This window comes from Berghia stephanieae, chromosome 11 (assembly GCF_034508935.2).
Source record: "Berghia stephanieae isolate SIO BIC M18660-M18661 chromosome 11, UCSD_Bste_1.3, whole genome shotgun sequence".
NCBI classification, from domain to species: domain Eukaryota; kingdom Metazoa; phylum Mollusca; class Gastropoda; order Nudibranchia; family Aeolidiidae; genus Berghia; species Berghia stephanieae.
Window position 1 is genome coordinate 13,000,298 of NC_088370.1, and position 20,000 is coordinate 13,020,297.

The 20,000-nt window shown below is 38.6% G+C and overlaps 1 protein-coding gene across 1 annotated transcript in view; it reads right to left on the bottom strand.

Annotated features, from left to right (window-relative positions):
• The window catches only part of LOC144957228 (uncharacterized), a 49,606-nt gene that overhangs the window by 6,845 nt on the left and 22,761 nt on the right, over positions 1 to 20,000 (bottom strand). Inside the window, exons 12-22 of the mRNA XM_078888300.1 lie at positions 14,787 to 20,000; positions 12,951 to 13,105; positions 11,242 to 11,419; positions 9,858 to 10,022; positions 8,873 to 9,030; positions 7,561 to 7,729; positions 6,191 to 6,349; positions 3,296 to 3,409; positions 2,305 to 2,427; positions 1,363 to 1,593; positions 20 to 127 (exon numbers count right to left, since the gene is read on the bottom strand). The exon at positions 14,787 to 20,000 is cut by the window's right edge and continues 1,617 nt beyond it. Coding sequence (XP_078744426.1) covers positions 20 to 127; positions 1,363 to 1,593; positions 2,305 to 2,427; positions 3,296 to 3,409; positions 6,191 to 6,349; positions 7,561 to 7,729; positions 8,873 to 9,030; positions 9,858 to 10,022; positions 11,242 to 11,419; positions 12,951 to 13,105; positions 14,787 to 20,000 — 6,774 coding nt within the window. The remainder of the gene's footprint in view (positions 1 to 19; positions 128 to 1,362; positions 1,594 to 2,304; positions 2,428 to 3,295; positions 3,410 to 6,190; positions 6,350 to 7,560; positions 7,730 to 8,872; positions 9,031 to 9,857; positions 10,023 to 11,241; positions 11,420 to 12,950; positions 13,106 to 14,786) is intronic.

The window sequence follows — 20,000 nt, forward strand, 5'->3', positions numbered from 1 at the left end:
CTGTTTCCATCACAGTTACCTCGAAGGAGTCTGCGATTTGGAATGTTTTGACTGCAGACTCTCCAGGAACCAGTGTTCTTTCCTTAGCTTGGATGGGGATGACTAGGGAATGACATTGGCGTACAACCTGTGGAGGGGGGTTGTATACGTTATCTTTATACTCACCATCATCATCATCACCATCACCATCATCATCATCATCATCATCATCATCATCATCATCATCATCATCATCGCCATCATATTCCTCATCAGCATTATCATCATCATCATCATCATCATCATCATCATCATCATCATCATCATCATCATCATCATTATCATTATCATCATCATCATCGTCGTCGTCGTCGTTATCATCATCATCATCATCATCATTCTAATCATCATCTTTATCATCAACATCATCATCATCATCATCGTCGTCGTCGTCATCATCAGCATTATCATCATCTATCATCATCATCATCATTCATCATCATCATCATCATTCATCATCATCATCATCGTCGTCGTCGTTGTCGTTGTCTTCATCGTCGTCGTCGTCATCATCATCATCATCATCATCAGCATTATCATCATCATCATCATCATCATCATCATCATCAGTCATCATTACATTATTGAAATCATTTTGACTTAGCATGTATGTTTTGTGAGAAGGTGTTCATTTATCTTAAAAAGTTGGTATTGCTCAGTTTCTGTGGCTATTTAGTCTAGTGTAATGTCTAGTGGTATGACACTGGCCTTCGGATCGGAAGGTCTTTGTTTCGAGTCTCACTCTAAGAGGCGCATAATTGAGTCATAAGAAAAGGATCTTTACGCACATTATCTCACCGTATTCAAGTGTAAAATGAATATCTGGCAGTTAACAGCGTTATGTCTGTGTGAAAAAAAAATGTATTATCGCCAAGCAGGTGTCATGTCTGGTCCTACATGTTGTGTTGATGCTGGCTAGGGAGTCTGTGCAAAGCGCCTTGAGTACGTGTAGTGGATATTGCGCTATATAAAAACTCAATTTTATCATAACGCATAATATGCGAATAGCAAGTAAATTTTATTCTTCTTCCTCAACTCAAGGGGTTCCGATATCTCAGCTGGTAGAACACTCGCTTCATACGCAAGGGGACCTAAATCGATCCGGGGTGCAGTCGTGATTTTTATCTGATTCCCTGACTACCCAGCAGTGAATGGTTAGCTGGGTCTGTTAGATCTGGCGGAAAGTATTTTGCGATAGACTATTGTTCTATCCAAAGGACAGCAAGCAATTGCTATTGTCCGTTTCACGCTATAGAAACAGGGATAAACTCCAGCTCCACGGGCCTGACTAATGGCTCTGAATAATGACTACCTCAAACTCACCTCATCGAAGTCGCTTTGCACGTTGTTCTCCACTCGTGCACGGTTCAGCACCATGTGCAAGGCCTTCTGCTTCTCGATGACTCTCATGGACATGAGATTCCCCAAGGTCAGAGGCAGGCTGGCGCCAAATTCCACCCCTAGCATCTCCTGGATCTGAACCCAGTGGCGGGGTTTGATCACGGACGAACGGAATTCGATGATGAAGTTGAGCCACTTCAGCATCAGATCCATCTGTAGGTTTTGTTGTCCAAATGGGTAAAAACAAAGAGAGGGTTAAGCCACGTGTGGGATTTATAGTTCTTCTTCTTTTCTTCTTCTTCTTCTTCTTCTTCTTCTTCTTCTTCTTCTTCTTCTTCTTCTTCTACTACTACTACTACTACTACTACTGCTACTGCTACTGCTACTGCTACTACTACTACTACTACTACTACTACTACTACTACTACTACTACTACTTATTCTTCTTCTTCTTCTTCTTCTTCTTCTTCTTCTTCTTCTTCTTCTTCTTCTTCTTCTTCTTCTTCTTCTTCTTCTTCTTCTTCTTCTTCTTCTTCTTCTTCTTCTTCTTCTTCATCATCATCATCATCATCATCATCATCATCAGCAGCAGCAGCAGTAGCAGCAGCAGCAGCAGCATCTTCTTCTTCTTCTTCTTCTTCTTCTTCTTCTTCTTCTTCTACTACTACTACTACTACTACTACTACTACTACTACTACTACTACTACTACTACTACTACTACTACTACTACTACTACTACTACTACTACTACTACTACTACTACTACTACTACTACCACTACCACCACCACAACTACCACTATTTTATGATCATAATTATTGTATTCAACGTCATTAGCTACGAAAACTTGCACAAACATATAATTAATTGTGGCCTCACTATACAAAAATAACCCAAAACAATAATCACCACTTTATACCAACCTTATCCTCCAACACCTGCAGTACCGTATTAGGCGGTAGTCTGGATGCCAACATCCGGCACGCCTCCATATACTGGAATACCAAGTAATTCAATCGACTCACGTCAAGCTTGACAAACTCCATCTGGAATTTTTAACGTGAGAAACAGTATTTTATACAATTTTAATTGAATTTACAATAATACAAATGGAATTTTCAAGACAGTATAGATTGAACTCTTCAACAAAACAAAAGATAGCTGTCGTTACTTTACCTAAAAGTTCCATCTACGTTCAAGCAATGGATCTCGCCTTGAATGATGCACTCAGATATTAAAAAGTGTAATATTATATTACAAGGAAAACCATATCAACTCTGAAAAAAGGAACTGTACATCTGACTGCCTCCCTCTCAATTAAAGATCCCAGCCAGAACAAAGAGAGAGAGAGAGAGAGAGAGAGAGAGAGAGAGAGAGAGAGAGAGAGAGAGAGAGCAACATAAAAAGGTAAAACAGATACAGGGGAAATATAAGTCACCGCAAAAGTGATGGTCAAGATGACCCCACCCACAAAATCATTGACAAAATCCCTCTAACAGACACTAAACGTTAAAAGTTGCACATAATTGTATGTGTTAGTATGATTCGTTTGGTGGGCAAAATAAGTGAGTGTTTTATCTAAACGCTAGCATCAATAGGATTCAATAGTCGTAACATCACTTCCTTCCTAATGACGCATAGTAACTTAGCAACACTGGCTCTAAACTATCGGAACAATGGCGGACGCCCGTATGAAATATTTCTCCGGCGAGCATAAAAGAGGATAAAAACATAAATCTGATCATGTTTTGACTTTTACACATTCTGGTCACAAGACATATGAAAAGTTCTCGCCAGCTTGAAGAATAAAAAGTATTGATTTTCTTTGTTTAGAACCAAGATGGCCGAAGTTGCCGTGCGGCGTGACATCAGATTACTGAATCCAATTGAGGAGTGTTTGTAAAGCTCACTTACCGTTTTCCATTCTGACACTTTCGTTTCCCAGTCTTTCAGCAATAGCCACGAGTTCCTCAGATCGGTGTAAGCTTCGGCAGCCCGGAACAGTTCTGTGAATTCATTCTCGGTTTTCTGGAAGTAGGGAACAAAAGTGTGATGCCTAAAAAAAAATGGTTCCAATCTCATTGGAAGTGTAAAACCACTCTTCCGGAAGACTGAATTTCATTCCTTATGTAAATGATATTCTGGTTTCAGAGTGGTGGTATCTTATTTTCTAGTCTACGAACGATAACTGCATTTTAAAAAATAGTTTTTATATAGCGCAATATCCACTAAAATGTGCTCAAAGCGCTTTGCAAGGGGTCCATTGTCAACAGCAACATTTAACATGTAGGACGGGACATGCCGCCTGTTAGGCGATACTACAATTTTTCGGACAAAGACACTGCTGTTAACGGTCAGGTACTCATTTTACACCTGAGTACGGTGAGAGAATGTGAGTAAAGAACCTTTTCCAAGGACTCAACCATGCGCCGAGCGCGAGGCTCGAACCCAGGACCTTCCGATCCGAAAGCGAGTGTCATACCACAAGACCACATAGCCGCACTGCATAATAGCAATACATGTCAATGTATAGTACAATATTTTCTCCAGCAACGTTGCACAAGTAGAGAAACTATCACAGAAGAAGATAAACCATTTCCATAGATAGAATGAAGTTGACGTCACCCAAGGTCTTTGTTATTGTTTTTTGCCATCCACGTTTATGAGTAATTTTCAACAAACTGTATTAACCTGACTATAAACGTTCATGGTTAAACACAGTATTGTGTTTTGGTCTGTAATACTTCCGGATGGCAATGTTGAGAGCTTCTCAGCCAAGGGCATACTGTCTATAGACAAAATAAACTGTGTGAAAACAGTTTTGTTTTGGCCAAGGGACATCAGGGACTGTAAAAAGGTAGAAATTCTAGACACTGTCCATAGACCTCTGTCGGCAGAGGAGTCTAGCAAGCAGTGAGGAAGGAGTGTCGGAACATTTCAAGTAAGAATCTGTTGAAAAAGTAACACTTAAAAAATAGAGCAAGGGCGGAGGGAAGAGGAGGAGGAGGAGTAAGGAGAAGAAGAAGAAGAAGAAGAAGAAGAAGAAGAAGAAGAAGAAGAAGAAAAGAAGAGAAGAAGAAGAAGAAGAAGAAGAGAAGAAAGAGAGAGAGAAGAAGAAGAAAGAAGAAGAAGAAGAAGAGAGAAGAAGAAGAAGAAGAGAAGAGAGAAGAAGAAGAAGAAGAAGAAGAAGAAGAAGAAGAAGAAGAAGAAGAAGAAGAAGAAGAAGAAGAAGAAGAAGAAGAAGAAAGAAGAAGAAGAAGAAGAAGAAGAAGAAGAAAGAAGAAGAAAGAAGGAAGAAGAAGAAGAAGAAGAGAAGAAGAAGAAGAAGAAAGAAGAAGAAGAAGAAGAAGAAGAAAGAGAAGAAGAAGAAGAAGAAGAAAGAAGAAGAAAGAAGAAGAAGAAGAGAAGAAGAAGAAAGAAGAAGAAAGAAGAAGAAGAAGAAGAAGAAGAAGAAGAAGAAGAAGAAGAAGAAGAAGAAGAAAGAAAAAGAAGAAGAAGAAGAAGAAGAAGAAGAAGAAGGAAGAAGAAAGAAGAAGAAGAAGAAGAAGAAGAAGAAGAAGAAGAAGAGAAGAAAGAAGAAGAAGAAGAAGAAGAAGAAGAAGAAGAAGAAGAAAGAAGAAGAAGAAGAAAGAAGAAGAAGAAGAAGAAGAAGAAGAAGAAGAAGAAGAAGAAGAAGAAGAAGAAGAAGAAGAAGAAGAAGAAGAAGAAGAAGAAGAAGAAGAAGACCATAATATATACAATTTCACAAAAAGATCACATTTTTCCCAAATTGTTTTAAAAGGAGGAATAATACTTTAAATTACAATCTGCAATGAAAGCCAATTTATTGGTGATAACATTAAGAAGTGGTCGCAGCGAGTAAAGTAGTTTTGCAGCGTATTGCTGAGCTGCCTAATTGAATTTTCAAAACAATTCGTCGTTTCCGAGAAAAAGAATGAAACATTCACTTTAAATAGCTTTAGAAATAAACTATTTACATTGTTAGGCGATGTTCCATTTTCCCGACAGAGACAAAGCTGTTAACGGCCAGATACTCATTTTACACCTGATTACGGTGAGAGAATGTGAGTAAAGAGCCTTTTTCCAAGGACTCAACTATGCGCCGAGCGAGGCTCGAACCCAGAAAGGTCCTTCCGATCCGAAAGCGAGTGTCATTCCACAAGATCACATAGCCACATGCCTTGAAAGCCCCATTGCTCAATGAGGCTCAACCATCTTTTTACAACCATAGGAAAATTGGCACATTCGTTACGATGCAACCGACAATTTTCTCATTCTGATTTCTCTTGTACATTACAACATTTAAAGAAATGCTTTGATTACAGCTATAAATACTAAACACTGTGTTGTAGACATCTTTTTGCTGAACAATATTCTATATAGAAGGCATTTGTTACTTTTTTGTTTGAGTTGGAAAAGTCTTTTTTTGTGTTGGGTCGGTGTGAATTTTCGGGGGAAATTCTAAAAATGGCTGGTAAGGAAAGAGTTATCCCTCTCCTTACCAACTTTAGTAAAATCGTCACATTCGTTACGATACAATAGATCCAACATTTTTCTTATTCAAATTTTCCTTGTACGTCATAACATGTAAAGAAAATGAACAGTGTTGTAGAACATGTGTTGATAAAGAAATTATCTATCGCAAGAACTTACTGCTATTGTGTTTGAGTGACAAAAAATCTATTTTTTGGGTTAGTCAGTTGGGTGTGAAGTTTTGGGGAAAATCCTGAAAGTGGCTGGCAATGAGCGAGTTAAATGTGTAAATAATAAATGTGTTGGATTGAAATAATTGAGATCACAATGACTTACCCTCAGATATCGCTGTACTCGGCGTACGAAATTGGCCTTGGCTACGAGATCAACCGTGATCATTTCGGCCCTGCCCAACACCCTCTCTATGGTGGTCCAGCTGGTTGTTCCATCGTGGAGGCTGGGATTCCGGGTTAAGGGCCTGATGACCTTGGTAACCTGAGTGTTCAGAGTAATCGAAAAATTTTTTTAATGTTATTATTGTCCTATCATGATAATAATAATAATAATAATTAATAATAATAATAATAATAATAATAATAATAATAATAATAATAATAATAATAATGTAATTAGTATCATTATTATTATTATCATTATTATTATTATTATTATTATTATTGTTGTTATTATTATTATTATTATTATTATTATTATTATTATTATTATTATTATTAATAATAATAATAATAATAATAATAATAATAATAATAATAATAATAATAATAATAATAATAATAATAATAACATCATCATCATCATCCCTACCATAGTAATAATATAATAGTGATAGTGGAAGAAGAAGAAGAAAAAAAAGAAGAAAAGAAAAAGAAGAAGAAGAAAAAGAGGAAGAAGAGGACAATCATTATGACACGTCCGAAGCCCCCTTTCCCTTCTAATTGCTATAACTACTCGTACATCGCTACACCATAACGTGCGGCTATGTGGTCTAGTGGTATGACACTCACTTTCAGATCGGAAGGTCCTGGGTTCGAGCCTCGCTCGGCGCATAGTTGAGTCCTTGGAGAATGCTCTCTACTCCCATTCATTCCCTTACCGTACTCGAGTGTAAAAGGAGTACCTAGCCGTTAACAGAGTTGTCTCTATCCGAAAAAAAATTGTAACTCCGCCAAACAGGCATCATGTCCCGTCCTAAATAATGTTAAATGTTGCTGTTGGCCAGGGGGTCCCTTGTAAAGCGCTTTGAGCACATTTAGTGGATTTTGCGCTATATAAAAGCTCTTTTTTTACATCGCTACACCACAATATATGGATGGATAGAATTAAAAATGAAGAAGTATGGAAAAGAACACAGCAGAAACCAGTGGGAGAGGAAATAGGAAAAAGACGATGTAGGTGGATTGGAAACACCCTTAGAAAGAATGACTCCACTATAACAAAGAAAGTATTGGACTGGAACTCTCAGGGCAGAAGATCAAGGGGAAGGCCACGAGGAACATGGAGAAGAATTAAAGAAGCTGAAATACAGAGAAGTGATAAGACATTGAACAAGATAAAAAAAAAAGTTAGCTCAGGATAGAGAAGGATGGAAACTGTTTGTCTGTGGCCTATATCTTGACCCAGGGTGGAACAGACAATGATGATGATGATGATGATGATGATAATGACGCCACAATATCTCTTATTACCTGAGACTCGATCCAGGCTTCATCCCTGGTTAGGCTGTACTCCAACATCTTGACCACATCTTCCCTCCTCGTCTCGCGCATTTCCTCTTGCAACGCCCTGACCACGTCGAAGGAAGAATGGCAGGATTCGAACTCGATTCGCGTGGACTCTTCGTGTGGAACGCCGTATCTGTGGTGGGGGATGGGAAGCGGGGTGGGGTAGGGGGGGGGGTGGGAGGGGATAATTTATGATTTGTGTTGTGTATAGAACTGTAAAGTGCTGGTTTAAAAAGCATATATTTAAAATTTTGGCCTTCAAATATCGATCGATTAAAATGATCCTTATCTTGGTTAAAAACTCTCAAACCTGGGACTTCGCGATGATGATGGCAGCGTGGCTCAGTGGTACGGTCTGCTTTGCTTCGTTCCCGAAAGGTACCAAGTTCAATCACCCGCCGCTCCGCTGTGTGGCCTTGAGCAAGTAACCTCGCCCTAGCTCAATTTGCGGCGCTGCACTGCGGTTGAAAAAGTTCTAGCCAGCATGATGAATAAAAAGTACATATTTTCTTTATTTAGAACCAATTTGCTGGTTGCTGGGCGGACGTGACATTGAATCCTATTGACACAACTTCAGTAAAACTATCTCGACTTAACCAGATAACTGTCGTACTCTGAAAAAACTCGTGTTTAAAAATTTGGCCAGAAAACTCGTCCTTCAAATATCAATCGATTTAAATAAATATATAAATAAATTCCCTTTATTCATCCCTAAAAGGGGACATTTTCTTTAGGGTCTATTCCAAGGGAAGAACGGAATAACCCAAGCGTCAGCCGCAGAGCAGCGCCGCAAAGTGAGCTAAGGCTAGGCGACTTGCTCAAGGCCTCACAGCCCGGCGGGTAGTCGAACTCGGTACCTTTCGGGTACGGGTACCAAGCCAAGACCGTGCGGCTGAGCCACGCTGTCCCAGAAAACGTGTCCTTCAAATATCGATTGATCTAAATGACCCGTCATCTTGGCAAAAAAACTCTTAAACCTGGGACTTCGCGAATTCTTAAGTAAAGTCCTTGGTTTGAGAGGGTTTTTTTTTGTGTGTGTGGTTTTTTTTTTGTTGGTTTATTTTTTATTTTTTTTTTGCTGGGGTTTTTTTCAATGATGCGGGTCGTCTAAATCGATCGATATAATATTTGAAGGACAATTTTTCTGGCCAAATTTTTAGATACTAGTTTTTCCAGAGTTAAAACTAGGATTTATGATCTTCGGTTTTGGTCGGAAATAAAGAAGACCCTCGGCAGACCATTCCCGTGTCGTATAAATATATATTTCCTCACTTACCTGTCAATGAGGTCATACATGGCTGCGATTACGGGAACATCTTTTTTCTGCATCTCGTTCATGAGGAAATCTGCGTGGTCGATGAAGGACAGAAGTCGGAACTGCAAATCCGTCACCAAGGGCTGACTCTCTAGGACATCGCGCACGTCCAGAACTCTCTAGAAAGAAACAAACAAACAAACGTCGAACTCCAGAATCGTTGATATCTTGAACATTTATATAGAGCAATATCCACCAAACGTGCTCAAAGCGCTTTACAAGGTGTCCCCAAGCCAACAGCAATACGTAACATGTAGGACGATATGTTTAGCCTGTTAGGAGACATTACAATTTATTCGGACAGAAAATCTACAAGCATAACCCTTTAATAGTTGTAATTATTTTCACTCTTCTATTTATTGAGGGAAACATTTGACACCTGACGTCACTAAAGGGGGGCATCAGAAAAATTTCAATTCCTGGACATTTTGTGATGTTTCGCCCTGTATTCTTCATATTTTTGGATTCAGTAATGCTGTCAATAAATGTAATGTTGTACTCAGGTCACCTCACCAGCAGTGTGCAGCAACATAATATCAAAGAACTTGAAACAATATCGGATGAGGTGTCAAAGAATTTGATAAATTAAGGAATGGCAATGGCTTAACTAACAAGTCTTTCCTTCAGACCCAAAAGACCAAAAGAGCCGGAGTTTATCTCGGTTTTCATGGCGTTAAACGGATAATGGCAATTGATTGCTACCCATTGGATACGATGCTAGTCCATTACAAAGTACTTTCCGTTTGATCTAACAGATTCAGCAACCCAATCGCTATTTGATGGACAGATGGCTGAAAGGGGAGGGGGGGGGGAAGGAGTCAAAATTTGATCTGTTAAATCTCGACTTCACCCTCTTGGTGTAAAGCGAGTGTCCTATCCACTGAGATATCCTGCCTTCCCCACATCCTCACTCCATTTGAGATCTGGCTCGAATTCTAGAACTCACCATAACCAGCATATGGACACGTCCGTTGATCTCCTGGTTGAAATCCTTGTGGACCTCATCTTTATCACAGGACGACAAGTTCTTCAGACAATCACGGTACATGGAAATGTCCACCAGGAACATCCCAACTCGCTGGCTGTCCGGCAAACGCTCCAGAATCTTCATCTGGGAATGAATTTTGAAATTAGAATAGGCTTCAACAGTCGTGACGTCACTTCCCTCGTAATAACGTATAGTAACTTAGAAACTGGATCTAAACTATCGGATCAATGGTGGACGCCCTTATGAAATATTTCTCCGACGTGCATAAAAGTGTATCCAGAGGAGAAAAACATTATAAATCTGATCATGTTTTGACTTTTATACATTCTGATCACATGACTTGTGATGTGAAAAAGTTCTAGCCAGCATGAAGAATAAAAAGTTCCGATTCTCTTTGTTTAGAACCAAGCTACTCGTTGCTTTTGGAGTTCAAATTACTCTCTTCAACAAACTGATACTCGAAATGTTACCCACCGCCTCAAGGCGGTATTATATCGGTGTGAATTTGGCGCTGACAATAGGATTCGATAGTCTGATGTCACGTCCGCCCAGCAACCAGAAGGTTGGTTCTAAACAAAGAAATCGGTACTTTTTACTCTTCTTGCTGGCTAGAACCTTTTCACATGTCATGTGATCAGAATGTATAAAAGTCAAAATAAGATCAGATTTATAATGTTTTACTCTTCTGGATACACTTTTATGTTCGTCGGAGAAGTATTTCATAAGGGCGTCCGCTATTGTTTCCATAGTTTTGAACCAGTTACTAAGTTACTATGCGTCATTACGACGGAAGTGACGTCACGACTGTTGAAGTCTATTGAATTTGGGATCACAAATAAATGGCGATGGTTGGCGGATCAAACCTCTGACGTCTACATATGAGCTTTTCGCACTATGGGCGGGTCAGACCTATAGATGGATAGATAGATAGATAGATAGATAGATAGATAGATAGATAGATAGATAGATAGATAGATAGATAGATAGATAGATAGATAGATAGATAGATAGATAGATAGTAAGAAAGATAGATAGATAGATAGATAGATAGATAGATACATACATACATAGATAGATAGATCGATAGGTCGATAGATCGATAGATAGATAGACAGATATATTGATAGATAGGTAGATAGATAGATAGATAGATAGATAGATAGATAGATAGATAGATAGATAGATAGATAGGTATATAGATAGATAGATAGATAGATAGATAGATAGATAGATAGATATATAGATAGATAGATAGATAGATAGAGTGAGGAAGAAAGAGAGAGAGAGAGAGAGAGAGAGGGAGAGAGAGAGAGGGAGGGAGAGGGAGATTCAAACCACCAACCTGCGAGTCAATCCTCTTCAAGGCCTTGACGAAATACCGGATATCCTTATATTTGACGACAGTTTTCTTCGCAGACCTCGGTTTGAAGAATTGTCGATACAGACGATTCATCTCCTTGGTGTAGACACCCATCAGCTGAAACATTCCGTCCAGGTGATCGTAGATGTTGTTCTTCAGCCTAAAAATAGAATGTGACCCATCGTCTCAAAACGGTATTATGTCGGAACGAACCAGATTGTCAAAACCCGATTTATATTGTTTAACTGGTCAAAATTATAGCTTGTTGGCATTAGCACCCTAAAATATGGTATGCATTCTCCTCAATAAAACATACAAACTCAACACAAGTCTGATACTTCTGGCTATAAATTCAATTTTCAACATCTTAACCATCCCGACTTAATACCGTTTTGAGGCCGGGGTCACATATGCTAAAATTGTAGATGTTGTTCTTCTGCCTAAAAATAGAATAGACTAGAATCGTTGATATTGTTCTTCGGCCTATAATAGAATATACTAGACTCGTTGATATTGTTCTTCGGCCTAAAAATAGAATATACTAGAATTGTAGATGTTGTTCTTCGGCCTATAATAGAATATACTAGAATCGTTGAGATTGTTCTTCGGCCTATAATAGAATATACTAGAATCGTTGATATTGTTCTTTGGCCTATAATAGAATATACTAGAATTGTAGTAGGTGTTCTTTGTCCTAAAAAATAGAGTATACTAGAATCGTAGATGTTGTTCTTCAGCCTAAAAATAGAATATGCAAGAATCGCAGATGTTGTTCTTTGGACTAAAATAGAATATACTAGAATTGTAGATGTTGTTCTTCGGCCTAAAAATAGAATATACTAGAATCGCAGATGTTGTTCTTCGGCCTAAAAATAGAATATACTAGAATTGTAGATGTTGTTCTTCGGCCTAAAAATAGAATATACTAAAATCTTAGATGTTGTTCTTCGGCCAAAAATGAATATACTAAAATCTTAGATGTTGTTCTTCGGCCAAAAATGAATATGCTAAAATCGCAGATGTTGTTCTTCGGCCAAAAATGAATATACTAAAATCGCAGATGTTGTTCTTCGGCCAAAAATGAATATACTAAAATTGCAGATGTTGTTCTTCGGCCAAAAAATAGAATATACTAAAATCTTAGATGTTGTTCTTCGGCCAAAAATGAATATGCTAAAATCTTAGATGTTGTTCTTCGGCCAAAAATAGAAAATACTAGAATCGTAGATCTTGTTCTTCAACCTGAAAATAGAATGTACTAGAATCGCAAGTGTTGTTCTTCAGCCTAAAAAGTGACCGTGGTTGATCCAGGGTGCAGTCGAGACTTTTTTTTTAACCCTCCTGTTCACCCAGCAGTGATTGGGTAGCTGGGTCTGTTAAATCTGGCGGATAGTACTTTGTGATAGACTAGAGCTTGTCCAAAGGATAGTAAGCAATTTCTATTGTCCGTTTGACACTATACAAACCGGGACAAACTCCGGCTCCGTGAGTTATATTTCGGACCATTTTGACTGTATTATATATAGACTTAAGAAGGGTCTTGAGCCCGAAACGTTCCGTGTTTAGTAATTTTTTCTCTTTTTTAAATTATATATATATATATATATATATATATATATATATATATATATATATATATATATATATATATATACTCATCTTTGCTCTTAATTTTTTTTTTGATCTCTCACCTGATTATTTCGCGGTTCCATGTGAGTCTGAATTCCACTCTCGGGCCTCTGGCCTGCACTCCATGATCTTTTCCATCTACACCTGGGTCAAGTGAGGTGTTGATAAATGAATAGAATGGGGAACTCTCCGTCAGTGTTGAAAAACTCTGCAGTGTCTGAGGCAAACATTAAAACATTAATTTTAAAAAGTGTAAATGATTATTTAAAAAGTAAGAAAACTTTTTTTAAATTGAGTTTTTATAAAGAGCGCTTTACAAAGGGTCCCTGACTAACAGTAACACGTAACACGTAAAATGAAATAATATGATGCCTGTTAGGCGATATTACCGTTTTTTCGACAGAGATAACGCTGTTAACGGCCACACAAGGAAGCGACTATACATTGCCTTAATTAACTCTGGGGGAAATGGGTAACTGAGTAAAAGATCTCTAATTGTGATTAATATTGTATTGTTATATGGTACTAAGACACAAAAATGATTATTTATATATTCCTTTAACCCTCACCTTACCACCTACAGCAAAATCGTCACATTTGTTACAACACAATATACATTTTTTTCATATTCAGACTTTTGTACATCACAATGATTTTTGTTTAATTAATAAAAACATAAAGTTGTTTTATAGAGAGATTGTCTGACTTTTTAAAAAATCATTTTTTTTCTGCTGGGTAAGCCTGCCATTTTGGGAAAATACTGAAAATGGTCGGTAAGAAAAGAGTTAACGGTGAAACTAAATTTCTTTCAAATTATAATTTCTCCCATTTATCATGTTTTAATGGAGAATGATTCTGACTACTTGAAAATATCAAATTAAGAAATTAAGGAGCAGGCACCGAAGTAAGATAAAAATCTAAACACGTGTGTATGAAAGGTGCCATCCAAAGCAAGAAAGAAAAGTAAAAGAAAAAAAAAACATCCTCAAAATATCAGTCGACCTCGACTGGGCTCGAACCTCAGACCTTCTGATTACCGGTCAGACATGTTACCATTACACCAAAAAGGCTCTCGATAGTTGGGACAATTTTAATACCTATATTCTTCACAAGGGGACAGACAAGGTTTGTTTGTTTTTTCTTGTATTTTTCTTTCTTGCTTTGTCTGGCACCTTTCTTACACACTAGTTCAGTTCTTTATATTATTCATTATTCCTTTTAACTCCATCTGGAGCTAGGGCATCCACTACGGATCTCCATCTGGGACGGTCTCTGGCTACCACATTTATTTGTCTCCACACAACCCCCCTCCACCCCCACCCCCGCGACATCTTGACACCTTTCAATGGGCATGATCTATATTAACTTTCCATGTGCTCAAGGTCATTGGTCACATTGTAAAATGTGCTCAAAATGATCCATCTAGTGAAAAGTGTTCACAACTTTTTAAATATTTAACATCACGATTGCTCATTTTATTCAGCTTGACACATGGATATGTTTATAAAATTTGTAAACAAAGCAGCGTGTTTACATTTGTTAAGAAATATCTAATCGTTGGACAGCAACAAATCATGTGATTGATGACCTGGTTTGACGAAAATATGAATATAGATCGCTCCCATTCCAAAAGTAGCGTTCCTCCGTAGCAATCGACCGACTCGCAAGCAATGGGGCCGATATTGGCTTTATCGAAGGTTTTTCATGCCTTTATGACTTTATGTCAGTCTATTAGATTTTACTCTGCTTTTCGATCGACCAGCGTCCTATCTAAAGGCTTGTAAACATTACTATCACGGCCAAGGCAGAATAAATCATAATATTAAGCACGCGTTTTCTGGATGAATAAGTAAAAAAGTGCTTTGGCCGTGCATGCATGGTACAATGCGCCTACTCACCTGGTCTATTTCTTTCATCACTGTGTAGGACATAGCAACGAAATCGTAAACGTCCGGAATTAGGTAGGTTCTGTGGTTCTCTTGGATCAGGGAAATATGGAAAGCAGGCTTCAGTGTCCTTTTCGACATGGGAGATGTTGAATCACTGTCACTACCGCTACCACCGCCACCACCTCCTCCACCACCACCACCGTTACACCCACTACCACCTGCCCCACTACCACCAACTCCACTACCACCTCCTCCCACATTAGCCCCATAGCCACCACTCCCGCTAATCCCACCATCAATACCACCACCACCATCAATAACAATAACAGTACTACTACTACTGTTGACGCCACCACTTTCAATACCACCGCCACCAGCAGCACCACTCCCGCTAATCCCACCATCAATACCACCACCACCATCAATAACAATAACAGTACTACTACTACTGTTGACGCCACCACTTTCAATACCACCGCCACCACTACCACTACCACCATCAGCAACAACACTACCACCATGAGCTACAACGGCAACAACACCATCAACACAACCACCACTACAACATAAACCATTACTACCATCTGTATCACCAAAACTACAACCAAAGCTGATGGCATCTGTATTATCATTTACTCTCTTCTTGATTGTGAGAGCATCATCGACCATCTTTTCACTGTTACAATCAGAGCACAAGCCGGTAGAACTCGACTGCGTTCCTTCTGCAATCCTTGTACGTTCTCCTTGACGACGGATTATTAGAGTTTCTCTTGCTAAACGTTTGAAATTACATTTGCGCAAAAGGACAGTTCCGTCCTTTTCACCAATGGCTGTGCGTTTTTCGACGACCTTATCAGTATTTTGAGGATGTGTTTTATCGGTATCCAAGCAATGATTTTCGTTCTCTTTGTTACAGTCCCCGCCGCCACAACCATCAGCACAATTCTGACCATCGTCTTCGTCGTTGTCAATAGCATCATCGTCACCGTCATAACCATTATCATCATTATCACCATTATCTACTGTGGCAGTAACAGCAGAAGTCTCCATTTCATAAATAACTTCTGACAACACCGATTTTGTCTCTGCAATCGAGCCAACTCCGTGATGCGTTCCATCGCCGTCTTTAAATATCTCCTCATCTTCGAAGATACCCTTCGCCCTTTCAACATGTTTTAAACTTACATGTTTTAAATTCATGTTTTCTTTAGTATGATCTTCAACAAATATATTTTTCCCAGATTTATATTCAAATTCTCGCTTTGCCTTATTAAATGCAACCATTAATGGTTCGTTATCAACGAGAAAAAAGCTTTCCTCGTTCATTTCATAGCTAACTACATCAGACGTCTCATTAGCAAAACCAAGTGGCGAATTTACTGGAACAATGTGTCTACAAAATTTCCCTGTTTCATCAGACGATTTCAAACAACTCTTTCCGACGGTTTGCTGTTTGATATTACATTTGCACGAAAGCACAGTTCCATTCTTTTCACCAATGGCTTTGCGATTTTCCATGGCCTTTTCAGTATTTTGAGATATTTTGGTGGTACTGCTTTTTCCTGTTGAGAGATCCAAATCATCGCTCTTTTCATATCTATGTTTTAACTCACACTGTCTCGCAATGTACTCAGAAATATTATATTCCAGAATATATTTCCGATTGCTCTTATCAACAGTGAGCTCAGAACTGCTCTCTCCTGTCCATTGTGAATTACTTTTTCTTACATTATGTTTTGAATTGCTCATTCTTAAATTATGTTTCGAATCGCCTTTTCCAATACGGTTCTTTGAATTGATTTTTCCAACAGTGTCCTTTGAATCGCTCTTTCCAACAATGTACTTTGAATCGCTCTCTCCAGCAGTATATTTTGAATTGCGCTCTCCTGCAGTTAGCTTTGAATCGCTTTTTTCAAGATTGTATTTGGAATCACTCTTTCCAACAGTATACTTTGAGTCGCTCATTTCAACAGCAAACTTAGAATCCCTCTTTCCGGCATTGTAATGTGGGTCGCTCTTCCCAACAGTATATTTTGAATCGCTTTTGCCTACAGTGTACTGCGAATCACTCTTTCCAATAGTGTGCTTTGAATTGCCCAAAAGGTCAGTGTATTTTGAATCCCTTTTTGTAAAAGGGTATTTTGAATCGCTCATTTTAACCGTGTGCTTCATACTGCTCTTTCTAACAGTATGTTTTGAATTGCTCTCTCCTATGGTGTAATTTAAATTGCTCTTTCCAGCAGTGTTCTTAAAATCGTTACTATTTCCAGCAGTGTACTTCAAATCATCGCTCTTTCCAACAGTGTACTTCAAATCGTCGCTCTCTCCAGCAGCGTACTTCAAATCGTCGCTCTTGCCAACAGTGTATTTCAAATCGTCGTTCTTTCCAGCAGTGTACTTCAAATCGTCGCTCTTTCCAGCAGTGTACTTCAAATCGTCGCTCTTTCCAGCAGTGTACTTCAAATCGTCTCTCTTTCCAGCAGTGTACTTCAAATCGTCGCTCTTTCCAACAGTGTACTTCAAATCGTCGCTCTCTCCAACAGTGTACTTCAAATCATCGCTCTTTCCAACAGTAATCTTCAAATCGTCGCTCTTTCCAGCAGTGTACTTCAAATCGTCGCTTTTTCCAGCAGTGTACTTCAAATCATCGCTTTTTCCAACAGTGTACTTCAAATCGTCGCTCTTTCCAGCAGCGTACTTCAAATCGTCGCTCTTGCCAACAGTGTATTTCAAATCGACGTTCTTGTCAGTGTATTTCGAATCGCTTATTCTAACAGTGTCCTTCAAATCGCTCTTTCCAGTAGTGTGCTTTGAAATGCTTCTTACAACAGTGTACATTGAATCTCTCTCTCTAAAAGTGCATTTTGAATTGCTCATTCTAACAGTGTGCTTTAGACTGCTCTTTCCAACAGATTGGTTTGAGTTGCTTCCGCTCAAAGTGTACCTCGAATCGCTCATTCCTACAGTGTACTTTGAATCGCTCATTCCGATAGTGTACTTCGAATTGCTCTTTTCAACAGTGTATTTTGAATCGCTCATAATTGTAGGGTGTTCCAAACTGCTCTTTCCAACAGTTTGGTGTGAATTACTCCCTCTTACAGTGGCCTTTGAATCGATTTTTTCACCATTATGTTGTGAAGTGCTCTCTCCAACAGTGTGCTTTGAATCGCTCTTTTCATCAACATGCTTTGAATTGCTCTTTATAACAGTGGTGTTTGAACTGCTCTCTCCAATAGTGTACTTTGAATCGCTTGTTTCACCACTATGCTTTGAATTGCTCTTTCTAACAGTGTAGTTTGAACTGCTCTCTCTTGCAGTGTACTTTGAATCGCTTGTTTCACCATTATGCTTTGAATGGCTCTTTCCAACAGTGTGGTTTGAATTGCTCTCTCCTAATATAAGCTTCGGATCGATCTTGATTGCAATATTCGCCAAATTGCTCTTACTTACATTAGACTTCGAATCACTCTCTTCTATAGTAAGCTTCGAATCTCTCCCTCTCCCTAATGAGTGTTTTAGATAGGCCTTTGATTCAGTGTCTATGGAAGTACTCCTTTCCTCTGAACGACTCTTTTTATCGAGATCAAATGATTCTTCAATGGGACAATCGCTTTCCAGTAATGTTGATTTTTCATTATACGTGTTTTCAGAAATTAAGTCGTTTTCAAATTTGATTATTCTTTCTTTAAGACCTTTTGAATTGCTCTCTTTTGTTGTACTCTCTGTCAATGATTGACATTCTGTCATAGCCTTGCAAAGCGTTGCTTCATTTTTACGATTTGTATTTTCCACATGGCCATCGTCTATCATCCTGCCTGGTAAACCAATGTTAAAACGTATGGCTTTTTTCTTCACAACTTGATCCTCTGTCCGTCGGCTTAAGTTGTCCTCGAAACAACTTTTTGTTTTAAAATTTGGTCCCCAATTTATCAAAGCAGATTTTTTGGGCCCATTTTCAATACTAGCTTTTAAAATCGATTGGTTGTTTAAATGTTGTGATAGATTGACATAGTTAAATGCCATTCCTTCATTGCCATGATTTAAATTGGAGACATGCGCGTTTATGGGTGTTAACGCATTTTTTATATTTTGTGCCCTTATCTTATCCCAGCCAATTTTCTTCTGACTCGAAATTTCATCGTGACCCTTCAAGATGCCAGATTTGAAACAAGTGCTGAACGGATCGCGTCTGCTGCCGAAATTATGAACAAGATTTGCACGACGAGGGAAAGTTGTCCTATCATTATCCAATGCTTTAGAATTAATAGGATGATTGTAATATGTTGGTTTCGATCTATTCTTGTCGTCTGTGTTGTTTGGGTATCGAGCATTATTTAAGAATGATTTGTGTGGAGTAGAAAGGCTTTGAACGTTGATTTGTGTGAGGCATTTACGTGAATGGTTTTGAAATGGTTTTGGTGGACTAACATAGTTGTAGTCTTCTTTATTGTTTCCATTGTTATCTTCTTTCTCGAGCGTGTGATTCAAGATAACATCTTCATCAGTTAACAAAATCTCGGACTCAAAGATGTGTTTATGATTTTCTTGGGCCGTGTTGGGCAAATCGATTTTGGTTTTAATTTCGGATGTTCTTGCTTTGTTGCTTTTTTGTATTTTTGATTCTGGGTTACTGGTTGTTGACAATATTAAACTGAATGGGCTGAATTTTGTCCTATATTTTAGGTGAAATATTGCCTTCTGGCTATTTGGCAAAGGCGTCATTTCGCATGTCGGTAGATCAAATTTGATGTCTAGTAATGAATATAGTCTCATACGAGATTTGGATGGCATTTTCTTGATAACAGCTCTTAACCAGGGTTCGACGGTATCGTCATTGTAACTATCATTGTCGTCATTTTCATTATTGACATTCTTATTGACAGTGAGATTGCAAGAACTCTGAGTTGATGCCAAATGTTCGTCAGTTTTCCATGCAACATGTCTCATTTTACCGTTCTTATTGGATTGTGCAGCGCTCTTGTCGATATTCGGACAGCTTTGCCCATGGGACATGGGGCATTCATCCGATTCAGATTTAACCTGTTGTGTGGGTTCTGCAATATATTTGGAATCATCCATCACCGCGTCCCATTCCGAGGTACTAGTGGTGTCTTCTTTTGATTTGACATCTTCTTGGGACGAAACACTTGAAGTTAGTTCCGACGTTATAGTTTGAGATAAAGGAGGTTCAGAGCAGAGCGATTGGGACTTGGAGCTTTGCTT